Source organism: Lagenorhynchus albirostris, chromosome 2 (assembly GCF_949774975.1).
Source record: "Lagenorhynchus albirostris chromosome 2, mLagAlb1.1, whole genome shotgun sequence".
NCBI lineage: Eukaryota > Metazoa > Chordata > Mammalia > Artiodactyla > Delphinidae > Lagenorhynchus > Lagenorhynchus albirostris.
The window spans coordinates 121,912,011-121,939,925 of NC_083096.1; the positions used below are offsets into that span (position 1 = coordinate 121,912,011).

At 36.2% G+C, this 27,915-nt stretch overlaps 1 protein-coding gene across 1 annotated transcript in view; it reads right to left on the minus strand.

Moving 5' to 3' along the window:
• The window catches only part of TNNI3K (TNNI3 interacting kinase), a 287,754-nt gene that overhangs the window by 249,362 nt on the left and 10,477 nt on the right, over positions 1–27,915 (minus strand). The window contains exons 3-5 of the mRNA XM_060142530.1: positions 27,407–27,492; positions 26,215–26,312; positions 5,077–5,187 (exon numbers count right to left, since the gene is read on the minus strand). Coding sequence (XP_059998513.1) covers positions 5,077–5,187; positions 26,215–26,312; positions 27,407–27,492 — 295 coding nt within the window. The remainder of the gene's footprint in view (positions 1–5,076; positions 5,188–26,214; positions 26,313–27,406; positions 27,493–27,915) is intronic.

A 27,915-nucleotide genomic window follows, 5' to 3' on the forward strand; every position in this document is an offset into this window, starting at 1 on the left:
TTCAATCCTCAGTTTCCTCACTGGTAAACTGAGTCTAAAGGTAACTATCTCACAGGTGAACCAAACGACAAACGTATGTGAATGATAAAACACTATCACATGTTAGTTAATTGTTCTCATTTTCCATGCTTGAGAGAGTATATGACTCATGTACCCTCTGGACTCAAAGGGGAGAAGAGAGTTTAATGCATGTTTATTGATTGTCGACAGAATCTCTGGCCTTGCATAAAGCAGCACATGCATATGTATTGATAGATGGATAAATTAGTCAGGGAGAAGTAGTGAGACTCAGGACAACCAATATTTGCCTGCTTTTCAGAGCACAGTAAATCTAAATCTGAGTCTCAAATTGCAGTCAGCATGTCTAGGAGTTTGCAGCACGTGTTCTCCTCTATTATTGAAGAAGACAGCTGCCTAGTCAATGTAAATTTTATTGTAAAATTGTTTAATAGAATTTACAATTATGGGAGGACAAACACACTTGAGACACTAATGGAGGGTCTGAATTTGATATGCGTAGACAAAGAGGCCTGTCAGACTTAGCATCAGTTATTGTTTCATAGAAAAATGTGGGCAATAAAGGAAAGTGACTACTAATGAAAGGAAACTCCCACTGATCCATTGCCACCATTCCTGCTAACCAAGAGTAAAAACTAGGAGTGGAATAAGCATCTAAATTTTTGGTATAGCAAATAAATACTATTATGTATATTTTACCCTATTGCACTCAACATTTCTACACCATATGATACCCAGGATCTTTATCTATTGAAACTCTCTATACCCTTAATTATTGTGAGACTATATTATCCTTGTTTCCCTCACACCACTCTGACCAATCCTTCTTTGTCTCCTCAATGGCTATTCAGTAATTCCTAAAGTCTCTGTGGATGTTCTCTTAGGCTTAGCCCTTGGCCAAATTTCAGCTACTGTTATGGCTGCAAATATCACATATAATTTCCAAAAACTTTCATTAAGTCCCAACTTCTCCACTGAATACTAGTTGTATATTTTTAAATGATTAACAAACATAGTTTGAAAACTTGTATGTGATCAGCAAATCAACGTGTCTGGAGGTAACTGGTTTTTCCTCAGAATTAAATCCTTTATCCAATCCTTTATCTTTGTCTATTTAATCATCATATCATCACTCTGGAATCCACACTAAATACTGAAGTCAGAGAAATCCTCTTCAACACATTATTTATCATGTCTCCAATCATTCTCTTGCTCAAAAAGTCTCAATGGCTCCTCATTTCCTAGTGGAAAAAAATCCTATTGGCTGTAAGTGTCTTTAAGTGTGGGAACTTCTGTGTTTTATTCATCTGTTTATCTACCACACCATATAGTCTTGTGTATTGTACATCATAAACTATAATAGTTACTTATTGAATTGAGTTAAACTCCTTGGACTTCCATTTTCAGTTTCTTTTTTTTTTTTCTTTTTTTTGCGGTACACGGGCCTCTCACTGTTGTGGCCTCTCCCGTTGTGGAGCACAGGCTCTGGACGCGCAGGCTCAGCGGCCATGGCTCACGGGCCAGCAGCTCCGCGGCATGTGGGATCTTTGCGGATTGGGGCACGAACCTGTGTCCCCTGCATCGGCAGGTGGACTCTCAACCATTGCGCCACCAGGGAAGCCCTTCGGTTTCTTTAATCTGGTCCATTCCTAACATCCTACAAGGACCCTTCACAATCTGTTTCATGCTATCATTCTATTCACTCTCCCCTAAATGTACTCGACTCATTTGTCCTCAGTTTTAGACATGATTCCTCTTCTTTTCTATGTCCAGTTCTTACCACTTTTCAAAGTTCAGCCCAATTTCAAACCACCTCTCATAAATCCTTCCCTAAATCTTCTAGTTCACCTTGATCTCTATTCCCAGTAAAATCCTAACACTTCTAAATTTGTGTTCTTTGCCATTCCTTGCTATGTAATGATCATATTTCTAATTATTCCTAATATCAAACCCACTCTGATCTTTGACTCTTTCTCTTCTATAGTTATGACTATATTGATATTTTACTTTTGAATTGCTTATATAAACTTTCTTGTGTATTTATTTTGTGTGTCCAGCTACACTATAAAGTCTTTAGGGGGAAAATCTATGCCTTATTTTCTTGTATCATTCCCATATTCTAGCACAATGTTATGGAAAAAGTAGAGGCTCAAAAATATTTGCTAAATGGATGAATGAGTGTGTGTGTGGGGAAATGCATTAAAAGTGGGTATTGCAATTAACAGCTGTGAAGGAAATATTTCAAATTAAAAAATTCTGTATTTTGAATATGATGCTTTCAGGTTTTTTGGATACCATTTTCCTATATGATCTGTAACTTAATTAGCTCATTAGATAAGAAGAGAATAAAGACTAACGTATACATACCTGCTTTATGCAGTATCCATGATTGACTATAAAAGTCATTAAATGTTATATCAGAGCTAATGAAGGAAGTTGGAGAACCCATGGAGAACCATGAGACAAGAGTAGAGATCTATTTGGAATTATTTTGGTAAAATCTGCCCTAAGGCTGGTAGAATCAATATAGTATCTCCTTCCATACTATGATAAAGCAAGAAAACAGTTATTTGAATAGGAGATGAAGAGACCAAGCTCTTAACCACCTTGTTTTTGACCCTGTTATAATTCTATCACTCAAAAATGTGATTAGCTCAGTACTAGACAAAAAGGATTTTGTTTTGCAAAACATATTCTGAAAAGAATATGTGGTACATATATACAATGGAATATTACTCAGCCATAAAGAAACAAAATTGAGTTATTTGTAGTGAGGTGGATGGACCTAGAGACTGTCAGACAAAGTGAAGTCAGTCACAAAGAGAAGAACAAATACCATATGCTAACACATATATATGGAATCTAAAAAAAAATAAAAGGTTCTGAAGAACCTAGGGGAAGGACAGGAATAAAGATGCAGACATAGAGAATAGACTTGAGGACATGGGGAGGGGGAAGGGTAAGCTGGGACGAAGTGAGAGAGTGGCATGGACATATATACACTACCAAATGTAAAATAGATAGCTAGTGGGAAGCAGCCGCCTAGCACAGGGAGATCAGCTCGGTGCTTTGTGTACACCTAGAGGGATGGGATAGGGAGGGTGGGAGGGAGACACAAGAGGGAGGAGATATGGGGATATATGTATACATATAGCTGATTCACTTTGTTATACAGCAGAAACTAACACACCATTGTAAAGCAATTATACTCCAAAAAGATGTTAAAAAAAAAAACAAACTTCTGTCATTTTCCTGGCATTAAGAGGTTGAATGTGTTAGTCACTGGGACTTAATGTCTACCTCATTAATTCTTCTACCCAGACTTCATATAATTACCTTCCCTTTATCACTAACCTCGGTTTCTTTTTTGGAAACCATTTACATTTAAGTGATTCTAATGGGATTTCCCCTCTCCTAATAAGTAATACAAATTCATTTATATTTATAATAAATTTCATAAGAAAGATTTATTTTCTGGGAAATAAGATAATTTATTTTCAGGGAAATATAGTAAGGAGTGGAAATGTCAACATGAAGGAAACTATTTCGCTCCCATTGAGATATATTAATATTTATTGAATGAAGAGCCCTTCAACTTTACACTGTTAAGAGGGATGACTCACACCTATTTTACAGGTTTTATTTATGATTTTATATGCAGCTCTATTTGTTCACAATTGTGCATGTGTGTGCAAGTGAGGAAAGTACACTTTAACTTGCAACATGACTAAAAGGGAGAAATAGATAACTACTTAATAATGAAGACATAAGACTGCTTATTTATTACACTGTTGAGCTTACATGTGATTACCACAATTAATAGAGTGTGAAAATCATGGAAGTTTGAGTAAAATGACCAAGATTCCAGACATGGCTTTTTTTTCTCAATGGCTTTGTAATCTGTAAAAACAATTACTGTACAGAGCCTTTGTTTTATAACTACTAAATGGCAGTGACAATAAAAACTATTTCATGAGGATATGTTCAGTAAATTAAATAAACAATGTAAATTAAAGTGCTCTGCGTACATGAAATTAATATCTCAACAATTAAGTTTAAGATAAGAGCCAGAGTCCCTCCTCTGGCCTTTAAAACACTGCAATCTTGTTTGTAACCATCACCTGACTTTGTCTCCATCACTCTGCCTCCAGCCCATATACACTAGTGACTTTGGCTCACTCATGCCCCTCCAATACACTTAGCTATTTTCTGCCCCAGGGCCTTTGCAGATACTACTATATATATTAATGATAGCTTCACTATATAGCTTATTTAAAATGGTGCCCACTTCTTCACTCTGCTTTCATTTTACCTCATTTTATTATTTTTCTTGTACTCACTACTAACATTATACAATATTTTTTCCTTATTGTTTGTTTTTTCCTTATCGTTTCCTTATAGATAGCTAGTGGGAAGGAGCCGCCTAGCACAGGGAGATCAGCTCGGTGCTTTGTGTACACCTAGAGGGATAGACAACACTACAACTAAATTTCAAACAATTGCCTGTTTTAATTGCTACTCTCACCTCAGTAACTAGAACAGTATCTGGCACACAACAGATGCTTAATAAATCAAATAATGCACACGTGAATGAATTAATGAATAATTTTTCATTGAGTCCTTACCATGAATGAAGCAATCTGCAAAGTGCTTTATACCGATTATCTAATTTAATCATTACAATAGGCTTATCACTATTTCTATTTTATAAATGAGGAAAACAGAGGTGTCTGAAGGTACAGTAACTTGCTTGAGGTAAATATAGCAAGTGGTGGAAACAGTTGCCTGACTCCAATACCTATGCTTTTAATCACTGCTATATAGCCTCTGTATATCCAGCCATCTTTATATTAATTGATGTTTGATTACACTGTTACAAAATAGACTGAATTTACTATCAAAAGAATATTTATATAGCTTAATTTGAACCCCAAAAGAAATGTGTGTGTGTTCATTAGTTAAAATTAAACCAACCCCTAGAATCTCAAAAGCCACCATTTGAAAACAAGAATCCAAAGAGGTAGGTTTGTTTTCACAGGTGGCCAAGATATGACTTACCTCCAGGTGACCAGCAATTGTAGCAATATGCAGGGCAGTGAGGCCGCCATACCCAACCTGCTGTATGTCAGCTCCACTGTGAAGCAGAGAAGTGATCAATTCTGCACTATCCTGCAAGGAAACACATCTTTAGTGTTACTTTTCTCTCAATAGCAGCTTTGAACACTGTGCAACAGGATATATTGATTCCCTGACTGTCAGCCAATTTAGGCGCTCAAAGAAAACTTAAGTGTGATTTCTGGCACAAGAGCACATGAGAAAGCAAAGAGCAGCTCTCAGATGGTTGAAATGTAGGAACAGATGACAGGCTGTTCAATTATAATCAATCTTCTACCACTTGACCATGAAAGACAGAAAGGACATTTACCTATGGTGAGGCTCTTGCAAACTCAACTCAAACGTACATGTAGGTCACTCCAATAAATGTGCTTTCTCCAGAAACTGCACTATTGAACTGGCTGCAGTGGGCCACTTCATGGTAGTTCAGTACTTGATTTTTCTCTAACACATATGTGTCATGGGTCCTATACATAATTAACGACATACTGTCATGGGCTCTATATGTAATTAATCAGTAGTGTCTTTCTTAACTTGACTCATTAAAATGTTTTCGCTCAGTGAAAATGTTTGAAACATTGCTTGAGCATTTAAATTAGAATACTTTATGCAATGACCAAAATAATCCTTCCTTTCTTCACACTATTATTTGCACTGTATTTCTATCTTTGGAGAGACATGGTGCTTTTTAATAATATTAATAGAAATTAACATTCATTGAATTTTTATTATGTAATTAAACTTTCATACCCATTAACTTATTTAAACCTGGCACATGGAGACTTCAAAAATAGTTGTTGATAAAAAATGAATTAAATATTTCTCTAAGTAATCCTATGAAAAATAACTACTATAAACCTCATTTTATAAGTCAGAACACTCAAAAGAGTAATGGGGAGGGCCACATATTCACAAAACTCCAGATCTGGAAGGGAATGCAAAGAAAGCTCTTCATGTTTAACTCTCTCCCTCAAAGTGAGAATTCAAACCACAACTTCTATAATACTTGGCCCATCAATATCTCAAACACACCCAGTGGCAAGAAAATCAAGTCTTCATGGGATAGGCATTGCATTTATGCATATACATAAAATTTCAAATACTGTCAGTTAAGAAAATCCTTCCAGGGCTTCCCTGGTGGCGCAGTGGTTGAGAGTCCGCCTGCCGATGCAGGGGACACGGGTTCGTGCCCTGGTCTGGGAAGATCCCACATGCCGCGGAGCGGCTGGGCCCGTAAGCCATGGCCACTAAGCCTGCGCGTCCGGAGCCTGTGCTCCGCAACGGGAGAGGCCACAACAGTGAGAGGCCCGCGTACCGCAAAAAAAAAAAAAAAAAAGAAAATCCTTCCATTAAAAAATGAAGTTTGATTTCTTAATGCTGTCACACATAAGTGAAGGTTGAGAAGTTATAAAAATTGAAAAACTTTAGCAAAGAACTTCATATAAAAAAATTAATGTTATAGTTTCCAAATCTTCCACTCTACACCTGCTCTAGCAAGAAAGTTAAAGATTTCATCTTCCTTTACTCTTCCATTGCCTCCCTCTACTCAGTTTACAGACTTAACGTTTTCTCCATTCTAAAAAAACCAAACAAACAGACAAAAAAAACCCAGCATTTTTTCCACTGAGGTAAGCTAATTTTATCTATATCCTTTCTGTCTCCAAAAATTGACTGATTTAGGAACTTAGCCCTAAGCTATTTTCTCATTCTAATTGCCACCTTTGGTAATTCTTATACAATCTGATAACTTCATTTTTGGTCCTGACTTCTCTGTTAAGTCTAAATTCCATATATCCTGCATACCAATGGCATCTCAAATTAAAAATTCAAAAGCGCTCTTGTGAATACCATTCATAATTTCCCAAGTGTGACCTATCATCTCCTAGCATTCCTTATTCACATTAATGGCACTTTCTTATTCCAACTGACCTTGAGTCACTTCAACTCAATCAGTTTCAGAATTCTGCTGGTTTTGACTCACTAGTACCTCTCACATTTCTTCTCCTTATTTCCAACATCACCCTACATAGCCTCCTGAATGGTCTCCTTGACTAAGCCTTTTTTCATTGCAGTCCATCATCTACACTATTAGCAGATAAATTTTCTTACACACAGTTTTGACCACATCATTCTCCTTTTCAATAAACCTTTCATACACTCAACAAAAACTTCTTGAATATATAAATATGCTCACAACATATGTGTTGAAACAATGTTTGAGCAGTGGGAACACTGAGGTGAGAGAGATAGTTAAATCCCTGCTTTCATGGAGCTTATATTTTTACTGTGTATATATGTGAGAGGAGACAGAGAAAATAAACAAATAAAAAAATATTATATACAGTGTCATAAAGTACCAATGGCTATAAGAGGAAAGAGGCAAATGATAAAATGACTACTTTAAATTGAGTAGTCAGGGAAAGCTTCACTGAGGAGGTAAACTTTGAGATAAATGGTAAATTCCAAAAAGGGGAAATCTAAGTCACAATTTCGAGGATGGCCATTAAATGACAGGGAATAGCTAGTGCAACAGTCCTAAGATGGAAGTAAGCTTAGTGTGTTTAAGGCCAGTGTTGAGTATAAGGTTAAGAAATAAAAGAAGGAAAAAGTATTGTGCAAGATAAGGTCAAAGATATCTGATCTTGTAGGACTTTGCAGGCCACTGTATTGGGTATTCAAATTTTTCCAAGAGCAATAAATAGCAGTAGAATGACATGACACAGAGATAGGGAAGAACAGGAAAAGGTAGTTTCTGAGGCAGAAATAAAATGTTTTGTTTTTCACATGTTAAATTTGGTATACTTACGATGCAGGGTTAAGATTGTGGGTACTAGAATTAGCGTCCCTAGTTAGAATACCAGCTCTGCTAATGACTATGTAATCTAAGGCAAGTTACATAATACATTTACACTAATTTCCTTGGTTATAAAAAAAGGGGACAACAACTGTATCCACCTGATTTGATGCATATATAAACTGTATATCCACAATTGATTTGATAATGCATATACACTGAAGCACTTAAATGGTACCTGGCAAAACAATACTAAGTAAATTCATTACCATTAGACATGGACGTCTCAGACTCAGTATAGGTTCCAAAAAAGATATAGACTTGACTCCATCGTCTAGCTCCTCTTTCTCCTTTCGTTTTACTTCCTCCCCACACTTCACTTCTGCTTCACTAGTTACTCATGGAAATAATCAAAAGAATAAAACATAAAAAAGCTCTGAACCAGTACTGGAAATTAAGAAACGTCTACTAGTTCTGCCTCCTCCAAAAAAAAAAAAACAATTCACAGAAATTCACTCCCACCTCACCAATAACCTTTAATTTTGAATGGGGAGGGCTAAAGACATGAATAGTCTAGATAAACGGGAAAGCCATCACCTTAAAACATTTTTCCTTGCCGATGGACAGGCATTTAAATGCAGGGAGGTGAAGATGGTATTTTCAAGCATAAAATCATTTTTTTAATAGAGGGAAGTATGAGCAAATAAAAGTATTAGAAAAACACAATATTATAAGATAAATGGCAAATTGGAGAAATATACACAACATATAAAACTGACAAGTGGTTTGTATATTTAATATATGAAGAACTCATACAAATCATTAAAAAGATGGATATTCTTTAATTCAACAAATATTTATTAATGAACATCTACCTTATGACAAGTACCATATTAGGCTAAATTAAAATAAATTATATGAAAATCATGGAGCATATGAAATATTTATCTATCAGGCAGATTCTTGTAAACACACGTTCATCTTTTCCTCAACTGTCTTTGTATTTTATTTAGCTGGAATTTGTGGATTTTAAGAGAAAGTGTTGTGATTCCTTCAGAATAGGCAAATAGTGTGGTTAAAAGTTAAAAGTAATAAACTACGCTTTCGTATCTTTGTTGGATTTCTCAAGCTGACCTCTGATTGATCTAAATATATCTTAGTATTTATTAAGTACTATAAAAATAGAACTCTAATTTTACCAAGCTATGCTAAAATGTAACAAAACAATCACTGCTACTTATAAATTATTTACTATGGGTTAAGTACCAAGTAAAATCATCTCTTTCCAACTTCACAATTTACCTATGAGAAGAATATTATAAACCCTATTTTATAGTTGATGACAGTCAGTTTCAAGAATTTAAAGTACTTGCAGAGCCTTAAGTAGTTTGTAAGTGTTGGAGCTAGATACAAACTCAGGTCTGTATGATTCCAAAGTCCATACTTCACTTTTGACTTTCCATAGTGCTTTCACTGGTCTTTCTTTGGTGCCAAGCTCAAGGAAACAGTTGAGAGGATACCATTTTATTGTATTTTGTTGTATTTAACTGACAAGTCCCAAATATTTCTCCCCTACTCCACAGAAATATTGTTTCCTGATGGAATAATTTTAAAATTCAGCAATCTAGTGCACATCTCCTGGAAAGGAAATTGATAGAAAATAAAAACATCAGGCAAATTTTAAATATTATAAAGCTGATCTCGCTTATTACTTGTACTCTGCAATATACTAAAGTATCTGAGGGCAAGTTTTTTAAAAGAAAGACTCTTAAGACTTGCATTAGGAATATTATTCTGGGGAACTGACAGGTTTTCCCTTAGGTTTTTCCCTCTCTAGCCAAATTTACATTATTATTATTCAGTGGGCCACACAGAAGCATTCTAAACTGCGGGGGTAAATAAGCCTCTGTAATGCATTCACATGTACAATACTTATTATTTTTAAACAAAGGAAAATCCTTATGTGGAAAGGTGAAGCTTGGACAAAAAAATCAGTCCAACTATCTCCTTGAAAAATAGAATTGGGGGTACAATAGACCTCTGAAGATTTATGTAAATGGACGAAAATTTTTTGTACTGGTATCGACTCCAACTTTGTCCTATGCATAAAACTCTAATACAGAATCTACTCTCTTGCTTCTTGTTAACTCTGTAATTGTTACTATAGATAATTCCAGGAAAAGTAGCTATTAGTGTCAGAGAGCTCAGATTCTCTACTACCAAATTACATAAATTAAAAACACACACACACACATACATACACACACACACACACACACACACACACACACAAATGTTTTTGCCAATTCTATTCCAGAATAAAAATTAAACTGGGACTATTTAATGTTTAAATTTTACTTTCTTCTGTTTATGGAAATATGCCCTCTGGAAGTTTTAAAATATAGCAAGCATTCATTTACAATCTTATGATTTAGATGTGAAATCTATGACCCATCTCCTTGCACCTGGGTGGATTGTGACCAAAAGAGTATGGCAGGGCTTCCCTGGTGGCACAGTGGTTAAGAATCCACCTGCCAATGCAGGGGACACGGGTTTAAGCCCTGGTCTGGGAAGATCCCACATGCCGTGGAGCAACTAAGCCCATGAACCACAACTACTGAGCCTGCGCTCTAGAGCCCGTGAGTCACAACTACTGAGCCTGTGTGCCTACAGCCCGTGCTCCGCAACAAGAGAAGCCACCGCAATGAGAAGCCCATGCACTGCAATGAAGAGTAGCCCCCACTCACTGCAACGAGAGAAAGCCTGCGTGCAGCAGCAAAGACCCAACACAGCCAATAAATAAATAAATATAATAAATCTATTAAAAAATAAAAAAAGACTAAGGCAGAAGTGAGCTATGTTTCTTCCAAGGCTAGGCCATAGAAAGTCACATAGCTTCCTCCTTGTTTTCTGGAAAACTTGCTCTTGAAGCTCCGAGCTACCATGTAAGAAGTTTGACTAACTTGAGGAAACCATGCTGTAAGGAAGCTTAGGCCATATGGAGAAGGTACATAGCACATAAAGATTCTCCAATCAAATGACCCATCTAAAACCAGCCTTATAGTCACCCCAGCCCAGGCACCAGACATGTGAAGCCTCCAGAGGATTCTAATTCCCCAGCTGATGGAGTAACTCCCAGTCATTCATGTCTTCTCAGCTAAGGCCCTAAATACAGTAGAGCAGAATCAAGCCATCCCCACTATGTCTTGTCTGAATTTCTGAAATGAGAATCCATGAGAATAATAAAATGATTGTTGTATTATAGGACTAAGTTTGGGGTAGTTGGTTTCGCCTCAACAGATAATCAAAATATCTCATAGAAGAAAATATAGAAAATAAAGGAATAAATAAACATTTAATAACCTGTAGTCCTACCATTAATCACTATTATCATTTATGTGTGTGTTTATTTTCTTTCATTCTTTTTCCTAGGTATGTACCTTCATAAAACTACATAGAGCACAGATTAGCACAGCAAAGCAAACCTGTATTTGCATACTGATGGCCACTTCCTACATTTGGAAGTCATTTCTTAACCTCTTGAGCTGTGGGTTCTTTTTATTTTCTGTAAAATGAAGTTCATAATAGTATGAATCTCATAGAGTTGTGAGGATTAAATCAAATCATGTAATGCATTTATCACAATGTTTGAAACAATTTTTATCATCAATTACTATGTACACAATTGAGCTCATACTACACATAGAGGTAGGTAATCTCCCTTTTTCATTTACTATAAAATCATGAGAATCTCCCCATGTTTGGAAGATGTAGAGATGTGCCACTCAGATCTCCCTTCAAGAAAGTGTGCCAGGAGGGTGGTTAGCTGGCAGCTTCCCTCAGCTAGCTCATTCAGGATTCACTGCAGCATTAGAGCTGAGATTACGATTTCTTCATGGTGGCCCCCAGTCAGTGACTGAGAAAGGTGGTGGTAAAAAGACCTAGCCATTTCCACTCAATGTGACACCCCTCTAAACGGCAATGTGTGCTCTGGAGCTCCCACTGGGCTGGCAGAGATTTTAGCAAGTCTGCACTGTGGTCTGACAGCTCCTGCTGACCAACATTTCTTCCTTCCTTCCTTTTCCTTTCACAGGTGTCACTTCCACATAAATCTCTTGCACTCCTAAATCCCTTTCAGAGTTTGCTATTCAAGAACTAAACAGGCATACCATATGATAAAATGTTTTCTTTTAATGTGCATTTAAATCAAAACTGACCTGGAATTTGAACTTAGGTCTCTGACTGAATCCTATGCTTTTCTGAATGATATGTTACCTTCCACCCCCAACCACCCTTCTACTCCAAAATGTTTGCCTTTCATGTGCAAGCCTTGACCATGTGCTCTTCACAGAAAAGGGATCTAATACCTGCTGGATCTAATCCATCTTATGTAACTGCAATGAGGACAAAATGGAATAAACCATGTGGAAATGTTAGTAAACCCCATATCCTTACAAATTTATACATTTATATTAAATGTATTGTCCCCAAGACTGACCTAATTCAATGGGAATATTCACCTTATGTCTCAGTCCACTCTGACTCTAAGATGTTTAATCATGCAATGCGGGAGACCTTCAAGATGGTGGAGTAAGACGTGATCACCTTCCTCCCCACAAATACATCAGAAATACATCTACATATAGAACAACTCCTACAGAACACCTACTGAACACTGGCAGAAGACCTCAGACCTCTCAAAAGGCAAGAAACTCCCCACGCACCTGGGTGGGGAAAAAGAAAAAAGAAAAAACAGAAACAAAAGAATAGGGATGGAACCTGCACCAGTGGGAGGGAGCCGTGAAGAAGGAAAGGTTTCCACACACTAGGAAACCCTTTCGCGGGCGGAGACTGTGGGTGGCGGGGGTAAAGCTTCGGAGTCATGGAGGAGAGCGCAGCAACAGGGGTGCGGAGGGCAAAGTGGAGAGATTCCCGCACAGAGGATCAGTGCCGACCAGCACTCACCAGCCCGAGAGTCTTGTCTGCACACCCACCGGGGTGGCTAGGGGCTGGGAGCTGAGGCTCGGGCTTTAGTCGGATCGCAGGGAGAGGACTGGGGTTGGCTGCGTGAACACAGCCTGCAGGGGGCTAGTGCGTCACAGCTAGCCGGAGTGTGTCCGGGAGAAAGTCTGGACCTGCCAAATAAGCAATAGATTTTTTCTTGCCTCTTTGTTTCGGGGTGTACGAGGAGAGGGGATTCATAGCACCACATAACCAAGCTCCAGAGATGGATGGAGCATTGGCTATCAGCGCGGACCCCAGAGATGGGCCTGAGATGCTAAGGCTGCTGCTGCTGCCACCAAGAAGCCTGTGTGCAAGCACAGGACACTCTCCACACCTCCCTTCCCGGGAGCCTGTGCAGCCCGCCACTGCCAGGGTCCCGTGATCCAGGGACAACTCTCCTGGGAGAACGCACGGCGCGCCTCAGGCTGTTGCAATGTCAGGCTGGCCTCTGCTGCCGCAGGCTCGCCCCACATTCCGTGCCCCTCCCTACCCCCGGCCTGAGTGAGACAGAGCCCCCGAATCAGCTGCTCCTTTAACCCCGTCCTGTCTGAGCGAAGAACAGATGCCCTCAGGCAACCTACATGCAGAGGTGGGGCCAAATCCAAAGCTGAACCCCGAGAGCTGTGCGAACAAAGAAGAGAAAGGGAAATCTCTCCCAGCAGCCTCTGGAGCAGCGGATTAAATCCCACAATTAACATGATGTACCCTGCATCTGTGGAATACCTGAACAGACAACGAATCATCCCAAAATTGAAGCGATGGACTTTGTGTGATTTTGTCTGTATAGCTTTGCTTTTACCATTTGTCCTAGGGTTCTGTCTGTCTGTGTTTTTGGTTGGTTTTTTTTTTTTTTTAAGCATAGTTTTTGAGCACTTGTTATCATTGGTGGATTTGTTTTTTGGTTTGGTTGCTCTCTTTTGTCTTTCTTTCTTATTACTTTTCAAATTTCTTTTATTTTTAAAATACTTTATTTTTTTATTTTAATAACTTTATTTTATTTTATTTATTTTTTCTTTCTTTCTTTTATTATCCCTTTTCTTCTAAGCCGTGCAGCTGACAGGGTCTTGGTGCTCCGGCCGGGTGTGAGACCTGTGCCTCTGAGGTGGGAGAGCCAAGTTCAGGACATTTGTCCACCAGAGACCTCCCGGGTCCACATAATATCAGACACCAAAAGCTCTCCCAGCGATCTCCATCTCAACGTTAAGACCCAGCTCCACTCAATGACCAGCAAGCTACAGTGCTAGACCCCCTACGCCAAACAACTAGCAACACAGGAACACCACCACACCCCTTAGCAGAGAGGCTGCTTAAAATCATAATAAGGTAACAGACACCCCAAAACATACCACCAGATGCAGTCCTGCCCACCAGAAAGACAAGATCCAGCCTCATGCACCAGAACACAGGCACCAGTCCCCTCCACCAGGAAGCCTACACAACCCACTGAACCATCCTTAGTGACTGGGGGCAGACACCAAAAAAAATGGGAACTACAAAGCTGCAGCATGTGAAAAGGAGACCCCAAACACAGTAAGTTTAGCAAAATGAGAAGACAGAGAAACATACAGCAGATGAAGGAGCAAGGCAAAAACCCACTAGACAAAACAAATGAAGAGGAAATAGGCAATCTACCTGAAAAAGAATTTAGAGTAATGACAGTAAAGATGATCCAAAATCTTGGAAATAGAATGGAGAAAATACAAGAAACGTTTAACAAGGACTTAGAAGAACTAAAGAGCAAACAATGATTAACAGCACAATAAATGAAATTAAAAATTCTCTAGAAGGAATCAGTAGCAGAATAACTGATGCAGAAGAACAGATAAGTGACCTGGAAGATTAAATAGTGGAAATAACTACTGCAGAGAAGAATAAAGAAAAAAGAATGAAAAGAATTGAGGACAGTCTCAGAGACGTCTGGGACAACATTAAATGCACCAACATTTGAATTATAGGGGTCCCAGAAGAAGAAGAGATAAAGAAAGGGACTGAGAAAATATTTGAAGACATTATAGTTGAAAACTTCCCTAATATGGGAAAAACATAGTCAGTCAAGTCCAGGAAGCACAGAGTCCCATACAGGATAAACCCAAGGAGAAACATGCCAAGACATATATTAATCAAGCTATCAAAAAGTAAATACAAAGAAAAAATATTAAAAGCAGCAAGGGAAAAACAACAAATAACATACAAGGGAATCCCCATAAGGTTAACAGCTGATCTTTCAGCAGAAACTCTGCAAGCCAGAAGGGACATATTTAAAGTGATGAAAGGGAAAAACCTACAACCAAGATTACTCTACCCAGCAAGAATCTCATTCAGATTTGACGGAGAAATCAATACCTTTACAGACAAGCAAAGGTTAAGAGAATTCAGCACCACCAAACCGGCTTTACAACAAATGCTAAAGGAACTTCTCTATGCAGGAAACACAAGAGAAGGAAAAGACGTACAATAACAAACCCAAAACAATTTAGAAAATGGCAATATGCACATACTTATCGATAACCACCTTAAATGTAAATGAATTAAATGCTCCAACCAAAAGACATAGACTGGCTGAATGGATACAAAAACAAGACCCTTATATATGCTGTTTCCAAGAGACCCACTTCAGATATGGGGATACATGTATATGTATAGCTGATTCACTTTGTTATAAAGCAGAAACTAACACACCATTGTAAAGCAATTATACTGCAATAAAGATGTTAAAAAAATTACAAAAAATAAAAAATCATGTAATACGTCAATTTCTTTCCTTTTTGTTTTTTTTTGGTAACAGCTTTATTGAGATATAACACACAGACACAATTACCCCCTTTAAAATGTACGATTCACTGGTTTTTAGTATATTCAGCGCAGGCTCAGCGGCCATGGCTTACGGGCCCAGCCACTCCGCGGCATGTGGGATCTTCCCAGACCGGGGCACGAACCCATGTCCCCTGCATCAGCAGGCGGACTCTCAACCACTGTGCCACCAGGGAAGCCCCCCCATTTTCATCAACCCTGAAAGGAACAGTGTACCTTTAGCTACGGCATCTCAATCCTCCTCAGCTGTAGGCAATGACTAATCTACTTTCTGTTTCTATAGATTTACCTATACTGGACGTTTCCCAGTATTTCTGGGATTGGACATATTTCTGAATTGGACTAAATTGTTTTCTGTAATATCCTATCCAACTCTGATATTAATGCTCCCTGAAGTGCCCCATCAAGCTGCAAGGCAGAACCAAACTTGCTTTGGAAAGAAGACAGCGTTTCTGAGTGTGAAAATAAGACATATAAATAAATATTTTAATAATGTGCCTACCTAAGCAGTTTTTTCTTCATAAACCTAATTAACCCGACATAGCAACTGTTATAGCCTGTTTGTGTTTGTAAAGATAAAAGTAATATAAGCAGTTTTGTAGTCTTCAAAGAACATTAAGGTTTCTTCTAGGACAAAGAACTATGCAGGGCTTCAGTACGAAATATATTTAGTTCCAGGTATAAAAATTTAATGGACTAAAGCTGCTTCATGTGTCATAGACATTGCCAATGAAAGGATCCATTAATCAGTGTAAAAATAACTGCTCACACCTACATGCCTCTTGTTGAAATAATTCTGAATTTATCTTCACAAAAGATATCAATGATTAAAGACTTCAGTGTGGTGGAAATACTTGACTTTGCTTGAAATTTTGAAAAAATGAAAGAAAAAAGAGAAGGAACACATTCTTAGATTGAGTACATGTACTCTTACTAGGGTAATATCTCCAAATTTGCTTTTGCCCTATTTTTTTTTTCTCATCACCTCTGCTGACCCTTTTCCAGTTTCCCATAATCACTTTCTTCCTGTGGGCTGCTTCCAATTGGCCTTTGAGTATGTTTGTCTTCTCTTTCAATAATATAGATATGATTTAACAGGGAGGAGCTAATCAGAATCTCTGGAAGTTTGGGAGAATGCAAATACATGCTGTTTGAAAAAGCAAATTGAATATTATAATTTCTTTAATTTGCTTTCACTTATATTTTATTTTTTAATTAAAAAAATTTTAACAGACTGTGAATTTTTATGTTTATCCAAAGAGTCAAGACCTTAAAAAAAGATTCAAAAACACTATCGTAGAAATCTTTCCATGATCCCACCACTTATCAAGACACTGCCCAATATTGCCTTTTGAAGGAGCAATCAATATTCATTGCCTCCTTTTTCCTAACACAATTTATTTTCAATCCATTTTCATACTTTCTACTCCCACAAATTCACTAAAATATCCCTTACAGAGATATCTGACAATTTCCTAATTTCCAATTCTAATGACCAAAATAGGACACTATTTTGTTCAATGTCAACATAATTCTTCCTCCTTTGAAGTACTTTCCTTTTTCCCAGTCACCACAGAATTATAACTTTATTTGTTTATTTATGTAACACATATATTGATGAATATAAACCAGGAATTGTTGTAAGAGCTCAAATAAGATAATAAGCAATTTAGATCCAGTCCTTGCCTTAGTAGTGCTCATAATTCCTATCAGAGGTTACAAACAGGCCTCAATGGGAAATGATGTACATGGTTTGTACTGTATATGTGTACATGTATTTAAAACTAAAATTTGTGAATTAATGGTCAACAAACAAGTATCAGGAACCTTGATATAATTTCTGATTTTCTGAAATTTGGGACAATACTGGGCTTACATTCCTATATGGCAACGATTAACTGGACCTGAATATTGACTGCTCCCTTCACATAGGGCATAAATTCTCTAACTTGCTATAGTGTCCACTGCTTTTTGTATCTCAAAAACATTGAGTCTATTAGTTCCCATTTAACTTTGCTATATTATCTAACACCTTCATTTATTTATGTTAACTGCCTCATTCCTGAAAGCATGAGAGATTGTGACCCCTAATCTAGAGGAAGGTGAAGAGAAGTAACCAGAAAGTGAAATATAGCATTATTCACAGTGCGATAAGGTGCTAAGAGTACATGGTATGTAATCCAGCCCTGGGGGGATGGGGTCAGGGAATCCTCTTCAAGAAATAGTGCTGTCCAAAATAAGAACTGAAGGATATGTTAACATCTTTAGTTATAATCCTACTATCTTTTCGTTGAGAACATGTTCATTTAGAAAGAGATTATGAAGTATTTGGTTACTAAGAAGAAATGTGAGTATAAAAAAAATCCATCTTAAAGATTGCTCTAATTTGTGGGTATAAATATTCCCTCGTTCCTTAAAGTATGGATCAAGTCAGTGTTAAAAAGTAGCAATTTAACTGGAAGTTAAGTATGCAAAAGTGCTTTGGGTCCTGGATTTAGGACAGTTTTAAAAAAATCTCTCAACTTTGCAATCAAACACATATGTTATGGAAAAAAAAATATATATGGACAAAAGATACAGTGGTTTCCAGGCTATGAATCACCAGGACTAGAAAACGCAGAGTTTTCTGATAGGCATGGTTGTGTAGCAATAAGAACCTAGGTCTAGTGACCCAGACAGAAATAGGCTTGAATTAAATTTTTCCCTCCTTCCTTGTCCTTCCCCTTTGTAATAAATATATAAAATAATTCTTCTAAATGACTGGAATGAGATCTTGCTAGACATCTACAGGATAGAATAACTGATCATTCAATATCTGCTTTTATCCCGTGAAATGCTAAAAAGAATCTGACTAATCAAAATGCTACTTTTTATTCACAAAGAAATTTCATCAAGTGGTTTGTCTGTATATGTGAGGTTAAATTAGATGATCTAATAAACTTTTGTTCATTAACATTCCTTTTTTTTTTGTGAGGTACACAGACCTCTCACTGTTGTGGCCTCTCCCATTGTGGAGCACAGGCTCCGGACGCACAGGCTCAGAGGCCATGGCTCACGGGTCTAGCCGCTCCGCGGCATGTGGGATCTTCCCGGACCGGGGCACAAACCCGTGTCCCCTGCATCGGCAGGCGGACTCTCAACCACTGCGCCACCAGGGAAGCCCCATTAACATTCTTATTTAAAATCTTTGAAACTATATAAATCTCAATTTTTTCCCCAAAGTCTTGTATTTCATTTTAGGAGTACAATTTAGATACCATCTAAAGAAGTATGCCCCAAAGTGGAATGCAAATATGACAGGAGTCTTGTAAGGAAATATTCATTAAAGTACAAGAAGAAAATACTAGAAATTCTGCTTATGTTTATTTATATATAAAGATAATAAAATTTTACCAATATTTAACATGAAAATTTACACTGGTGGTCTCAGTTCATATATCAGTTTGTCATGTGTTACATACAGTACCCAAAGTATAAGAAATCAATACTTGGAATTCCAAATAGAGAGAAGATGAGAGTTGCCTGCATTTAATATATGAGTTTTAGCATTTAGTATATGAGGATTCATTATAGCTATGTGAGCCAAATTCAGTGGATTTATAGATTTTAATATCTTATTTTAACTGAATTGATCCTTAAAAAAAATGGCATATTATCTTCAGAAAATTCCTGTGATGAAACTATAGATCAAATACATATTATTAATGTAAGAAGAAGAAAAGGAAAATGGCAGAGCTGCGTTTTTCATTCTACTTACCTGAGCTTTGTATAAGCTAAATTTCTAGGTAAAATTAATGGCAGTCTAATTATCTTTGAGTATAAATTTGTCAAAATATTTTGATATTATCAAAAATGATATTTGAAGTATGAATTTATGTCCACAAATTTTAACACTGTCTGCCAAAGAGTTTACTTTGCCTTGAGCTATTTACTGGTGATTTTTATTCACGATTATAATTTATAAAAAATTATATGCATTTTGAGGTGCTAATTTTATATGGCATATGATAAAAAATGTTTGGAGTCCATTGATCTAAGTATAGACTTCATTTCTTTGATATCTATTATTAGGTATTCTCATCTCTTCAGAATGCAATAATCCAGAGGACATGGTCCTTTTCTTTTTATTTTTCTGTGTAAAATAGCTGACACATTAGGTCTCTATTAAATGTTTATTGAAATAGAAGTTCAACAATAATAATTAGCTTTTATTAAGTATTTACTATGTGTTAGTATTTTGCTGCATGTCATACTGCATATGATTTGTCCTTTTTAAAACTGTAAACCACCCAATGAAATAGGTAATTTTATTTGCTCCATTTCAGAGAGACAGTGGGAGAGAGTAACTTGCCTGAAGATGAACACTATTAAGTCTTAGAACTGAGATATGAACATGAATAGTGTAGCTTTTAAGCTAACAGTATTTATTAAGGTACATTATTATATCAATAAATATCAAGTATTATTTGTACTAATGTTTGGGTACTCATTAATTTCTCAAGAGTATTTATCAAGGATCTTTTACAGGTCCTATACACTGAGGAATCAGAAAGAAAAAGACTCACTACAAATTCGAATTTCACAGTCCAACATGTGAAATATAGAAATAAACAAATAATTACAAGTGCTGTAATAAAAAAGAATGTGAATGTGTAACTGAAACCCAAAAGATAGTACAGTAAAATCTGAGAGTTCAAGAAAGCTCAAGAAGACTCAGTTTACCTTGGTTTTAAATAAATAATACTTTCCTATCAGGAAAATAAATTAAAAAGTATTTAAGCAGAAGAAATAACAAGAATAAAAACACTGAAGTATGAAAGTGCTTAAACTAAAGAATGCAGTAATCTAGAACAGTGCTTTTCAAACTTTAGCCTGCAAACCTGCTTTCTGGGATTAAAAAAAAAAGCAAATTCTGGTTGAATAGGGAGTGAGATTCTTCATTCCTAAAAATCTCTCATTTGAGGCAGATGCAGCTGATTCTCTGGCCACAATTTGAGTTGCAAGACTTGAACTGTGATCCTCAACATGTAGCCTTAGACTGCTTGCATCAAAACTGCCTTGACTCTTTGATAAAAAATTTATATTCTCAGCCTATCCTAGATGTACCAAATTAGATTGGTGTGAGATGGAGAGGGAAATATTCATTTTAAGCCTGTAGTTACCATATGATTCTCATGCACATTAAATTTGAAAACCATTAGGTTTGGAAGTTCAGAGCCTGCACAAAAAGAGTCTGGAAAGTAAATTCAGCAAAACTGTGAACTAAGGGATCTTGAATATCTAATTTAGGAGTTTGAATTTTATTAGACAGGCAATGGGTGACCATAGAAAGTTTTAAATGAACATTGATATTGTAGATTTGTGTCTTATGCAGATCACTTTAGAAGCAATCTAAAAATATATGGGATCATGACAGGATAACTTGTATGGATTTTCCCTACTGACAAGTGAAATCTATAAAGTGGAACAAAATATATGACACAACTATTCTCAGGCAATGAAGAACATGAAGAAAGAACTGTGATCTTGGGAGAAGGGATAGATACAAAGTAAGCCCCCACAATATTCCATGATTGCCCTAGCCTTCTGCCTGAGAAAAAAAATTCAACACCTTTAAGGGAAGATGACATAATGAAGATTTCCTGTAACAAATAATATATAATGTCTAACATGCAATAAAAATTGATAAGTAAAGAAACCAGAAAATGTAACATGTAGTCAAAAGGAAAAGCATTCAATAGAACAAACACTAAGGTAATCCAGATGTTAGAAACAACAGATAAGGCACTTAAAGTAGTCACTAATGATAGGTTCAAGAATTTAAATGAAAATATGGAAAAATAAATGAACAGATGAGTAATCATAGCAGAGAAGATGAAATTATATTTTAACAGTAAGTGGAAATTCTGGGACTGAAAAATACATCTGAAATGAATAACTCTTAGTAGATTAGAATCAGATGGAAGATGGCAGAGAAATGGTGTTGAAACTGAATTCAAATAAACAGAAATAATCAAATTTTGAAAACAGAAAGGGGATTGAAAAAAATGAACAGAGACTTGGTAATATTTGGAAGATTATCAAACAATCTAACATACATATTTGAAAAAATAATGGTCAAAATTTCTGAATTTGATGAAAACGAATTTACAGATTTAAGAAACTCAATATTCAAAAAGCATTGTACACAGGAAATCATACATAGGATTATTATAACCAATCTGCTGAAAACCAAAGATATTTTCTCTTCTCTTACTTTCTTTAAAAGATATTAATGCTTAACAGAAAAATTCTAACAACGTATTGGAGATTATACATGTATAGATGTAAGGTATACGGTAACAATAGTATAAAGAATAAAGATTGAGTGGAACTATATCATTGGAAGGGTCTTACATTTAAAGTGAAGTAGGCCAATATTAACAAAAATACCTGTGATATGTTAAGGATCTATAGTGTAATCACTAGAGTCATCAGTTAAAAAATAATGCATAGTACTTTTTTCTCTTTAAATGACATTGTTAAGAAAATGAAAAAGCAAGCCTAGAATGGGAGAAATTTTTTGCAAAATATATATCCAACAAAGAATCTGTATCCAGAATATATCAAAGTCTGTTACAATTCAAGAAAACAATAAAGCAAATTTAAAAATGGGAAAAAGTGTTCAACAGACACTATACCAAAAAAAATTTGGTGACAAGCAAATGAAAATCTATTCAATTTCATTAGTCACTGGGGCAATTCAATATATTTATAATGAGATACGAATACACACCTAATAGAATGGCTAAGATAAAATATACTGACCATATGAAGTGTTGGCAAAGATGTGGAACAACTACAATTCTAATACATTACTGATGGGATGGAAAATGATGTAGCTAGTTTGGTAAGGAGTTCGGCATTTTCTTATTAAAATTTAAAATGCACTTATGATATGACCCAGCAATTTCACTCCTAGATATTGCCCAAGAGAAATAAAAACATAGTTCAAACAAAGATTTGTACAAGAACGTTAATAGCAAATTTATTTATAATAGTCAAGATGTAAAGACAACCATCAACAAATCCTTCAACAGATGGATAGTTAAATAAACTGTGGTATATCCTTATAAGGGAATACAACTTTCTAATAAAAGAAATGAATTACTAAACACACAGCAACAGCATTATGATAAGTGGGAGAAACCATATATAAAAGAAAACAAACTGAATAGATTGCATTCATATAAAATTCTAGAAAGGGGAAAACTATAGGGATAGAACAGACATCAGTGGTTTCCAGAGGTCAGGTGACATGGAGGAGGGAATTGATTGCATAAAGGTATGAGGGAACTTTTGTGTATGATAGAAAAGTGTTATATCATGATAGCAATGATGGTACATGAATATATATATTTTCAAAAGTCATCAACTTGTACACTTAAAATTGTGAATTTTATTGTGTATAAATTATACCTCAATAAATTTGACCCCTTAAAAAAACCCAACCAGGGCTTCCCTGGTGGCGCAGTGGTTGAGAGTCCGCCTGTCGATGCAGGGGACATGGATTCGTGCCCCGGTCTGGGAAGATCCCACATGCCGCGGAGCGGGTGGGCCCGTGAGCCATGGCCGCTAAGCCTGCCCGTCCGGAGCCTGTGCTCCGCAACGGGAGAGGCCACAACAGTGAGAGGCCCGCGTACCGAAGGAAAAAAAAAAAAAATCAAGATGTTGCTAGAAACCAGAGATGCCCTCATTTGTGAAAAATACTCAGGTCTGAGGCAGGCCCAGCATTCGGGGGTGTGTAATTGAATGTGGCCAATAAAACGATTTGAAAATCACATTATTCATTTTGTGAGTATTAACAATAAATTCAATTGCAATATTTCTAAAAATCCAAAGAACTGTATAAAAATAATTGTTCTGTATTCATCAAAAATACTAAGATCAAGAAAGGCAAGGAAAGGCAGAGAAACTCCTTCAGTTTAAAGGAGACTACAGAGACAAGAAAACTAAAAATATATGACTCTGGATTGAATGCTAAACAACAAAAAAATAAACAGCTATAAATGACAGTATTGGGATAACTGACCACATTTGCATTTTGGGTATAGATTAGATAAAGAGCATAGTATCAATGTCACATTTTCTGATTTTGATAATTGTACTGTGAATATGTAAGTTAATTTCCTTTTTCTTAGGAAATAAAGATAAAAGTATTTAGTAGCTATAGGGAATGTTGTCTTTACTTCCAAATGATTCTGAAAAAAAATAGAGTGATGATGGAGATGGGACAAAATATAAACAATTAATAAATCTGGATAAAGTATATATAGGAGTTTCTTGTAATAGTCTGGAAATTATTTTGTTTAAAATAATACTGGGCTTCCCTGGTGGTGCAGTGGTTGAGAGTCCGCCTGCCAATGCAGGGGATACGGGTTTGTGCCCCGGTCTGGGAAGATCCCACATGGCGCGGAGCGGCTGGGCCCGTGAGCTATGGCCACTGAGCCTGTGTGTCCGGAGCCTGTGCTCAGCAGTGGGAGAGGCCACAACAGTGAGAGGCCTGCGTACAGAAAAAAAAAAAAAAAAAAAAAGCGTACAGAAAAGAAAAAAAAATAAAACTAAAATAAGAATTAAAATATATGGGGGAAGAGAATCACAGCCCAAAATGAATCAGATGCCTACTGCAGTAGTCCAGGGAAGGTATAATTAGAACTATATTTAATACAATAGTAGTATGAATGGCTACTTTATATTGTTTCTATGTTTAAAGTGGAATGGTAAAGTTAATTTGTTTTTATTTTTGTTAAGAAATAAGTAATCATGCATTCTGTTATGGCCTTTTAAGAATCTTTGCCTACCTTGTGTCCTAAGATTCTAAATTTGTTTAAATTTGTTATAAAAAAGTTATAGTCCATATATCCTTCTGTAAAATATAAGAAAACAGAATAACTAGAGCAAAGAGAACTCTAAAAATGGAAATTTAGGTTTGATAAACAGAGGTGGAAGAACTATATTTTCTTAAGATTGTAGCCTTAGGTCATTCAGAACCCATTTGTGTGGCTGTGTCATGCTAAATCTTGGGAAAATGAACTAATACAGAGAGAATACCCCAGACAGTCAAATTCAGAATTCATGGTTTCACAATACCACCTTGACTATCCACCACCAGCTTCCTATTCCTTGAAACTCTTCTACTTTAACCTCCTGCCATTCAGCAGAAAGGCCGGTGTCAGACTCTATTTCCTACACCCTGAACTCAGTCTCCATTCAAGTTTTGTAGGATGATTAGTAGGTATTAAGACAATTTAGCACTTACTGACACTTTTTCCCAGAAGGATCGGACAAATTGACTAGGCATTGATGGGGCCGGAAAAAGGATGAGCATTAGAGCATTTGCATGATGAATCACAGGAATATGTGAATGTGAATCATGGGAAAATATGGCTCTCTTCCCCCACAGTGATAAACTCTCTAAAGGTTGGGGGAGGGTTGCAAAGTGAAAGTGATCCAGATACAAGCAAAGGGCTGTCCCCAGCCCCCGCCTCTGCCACCACCACACCTGCACATACAAAACTGAAATAAAATCCTGTCACAGACTCACATGACATTGAGAAAGAACAAAATATTTTGTAATATAACAGTAAGACTCAACTGTACTTGATTCTAATCATTATCCTAACATTTACTGGATAACCAACTTTAATCTTCAATTTTCTTTTCAGTAAAATAAGGACTAATATGAAACTCACCAAGTTATTTTAATGATAGAAGAAATAATATATATAAAACCTAGAGTGATATTTAGCTCATAATAAGTACAGAGTAAGTTGAAACTTACTACAATCAGAAAATGAACATTTATATTTAATTTATATGTTACATAAATTCATATTTATGACAATCTCAAGGATCTGTCCCAACACTGAGTATTCCAGCCTTTCCAATCCACTTTTATATTTACTTTATGATCAGGTACTGAGATTATGTTGGAACCAAGGATTAATGTAAGGAAAAAAACAACTGAAGCAAAAGTAGGAGAAATAAAAGAAAGACGCTAAAGAGAACCCTAGAAGTATATTTTTATTAAGGAAAACATGCAGAAAAATGCAGCTTCAATGTGCTTCTTTCATCCTCAAATGCAGCCTCATCTTCTGCACAGAGGCAGCTTGGTCTCCTTGTAGGGAGCTCTGGCAAGAGAACCAGATTGCCAGGTCTTAAATTCTGTCTAACCACTAGCTATCCATGTAACCCTGGAGATAATAATAGTATTCATTCTCAGGGTTCTTGTGAAAATTAAATGAGATAAACATGGAAAGCAATAAAAAAGAATGTGTTTTGATGATATCTGCTCAACAAAGAGTTAGCTAGAAGTTTATCCAGTAATGTAATTCTGTGGTCACTCTGCATATTTTCCATGATCACTAATTTGCAAAAAAAAAAAAAGCCTACAGATACACATCATCTTTGGTTCTAATACAAAACTTTTGTACCTTGTAAACTGCCAAATGCAAGGCTGTAAATCCATTTCTTGTCAGTCGAGATGGGCGGAGACCTTTTAACATAAGGGTTCTAATATGTGACTTGTTGCCTTAGAGAAAAAATGAAAAAAGTTAAATTGTGGGGATAGACTAAGTGACTTAAAAATCTCTCTTTAACTTAATGATAAATATCACACTGATGTATGAAAATGTCAGACTGCTGTTCTGGAGGCCATTTGTAAAGTATTCTGTTAATTGACAGCCTTAGTAGTGAACATTTCTACATTTATAAAACTTTGTATCAGTGCTGTATATTTTAATGCATTTGTGTTACATTTTTTATTTGGTGCTCTCCTCATCATGTTTTAAACCATAAAAACATGAAAAAATTCACCCTAGTAAACTATTTGTGAAAAAGCTTAGATAGAAATCTAGCTGTGCAGGATTCATCAGAACATCATTAGCAATGGAGATTATTTAGATCAGAGAAATCTGGAGAAAATGCCTAAGGTTGGGAAGGCGTGTTTAAATTTGGGAAGAAGATCTGTTAAGTAGGGTCTGTTTGGGAGGAGTGGTTAAGGGATATGTTTAGTATCAATACTATATATTAGTGTTCTTTTAAAAACTGAGTTCAAAGGACACTAGTTTGGATTAACAAAAAACTATTCATTCACTAATTCAGTAAGTTTACTGAGTACCTACTATAAGCCAGGCACCATCCTAGGTGCTTGGGATATATTAATGAACCAAACATAAGAAGATATGAGCGGAATTAAACTCTTAGTCTTCACTTTGATCAGTCTTCACTTCGGGATTTTATCTTTGGCATTTATTACCTTCCACATATCTTACTACAGACTGTGAAGCAACTGCTTGATGATATTTTGGGAAATGCTTTAAGTGCTTCTGAATTTAACCTTATCCATGACTGCCATGCCCGATACTGAAACATACTTTTTTTTCCCCCAAGCAAATTTGATTCAAGGTAGGAGCGCAATAAAACTTAAATTCAGAGCTAAATCAATTGTAATATCTGCCTGGTAGTTAGTTACTTCTTCAGCTAAAGGTTATCAGGGTTCTAGGGGCAAAGCAAAAGAGGAAATCGGGTATGAATAGAATTCTCTTGCAGACTATTAATCAGTTCAAATCACTGACCATATAAACATATAGCCAGCTTATAAAGTATTGAGTTCCAAGCACTCACCTCCACAAATGCAACATAAATGAAGTAGAGACAGACCATTTTCTGTGCGGTAATTTAAATTGACTTTACTGAAGGCATCATCAGAACTGAAAAAAATATTTTACAGATGATTACAAATTTCAGCTTTTAGTTTATCATTTTTCATTTGAAAAATTATAATAGGGAATCCTGTTACTACAAATTCAGAAATATATCTTTTCTAGGATTCTTTTGTACCTAGAGAAAAGAATTTTGAGTATACCTCTAGATGAATAATAACTAAAATCATGAGAAAATAATATTAAAAGTTTGAGAGACCAAGTTTAAATTAAAGACTATCATACAAGTTCTATGTTCTACATATAATTTGAACTTTTCAGGACACCTTAATGAATTAAAATTTGTGTATAAGTAGAAAACACAGGTATTTGAAAATAAACCCATTTCTCTCACAATCAAAACCTTATATGATATTTAGGGAGAAATTCAAGAAATTCTCTCCAAAAAGAAAAAAATAAAGATATCATTTG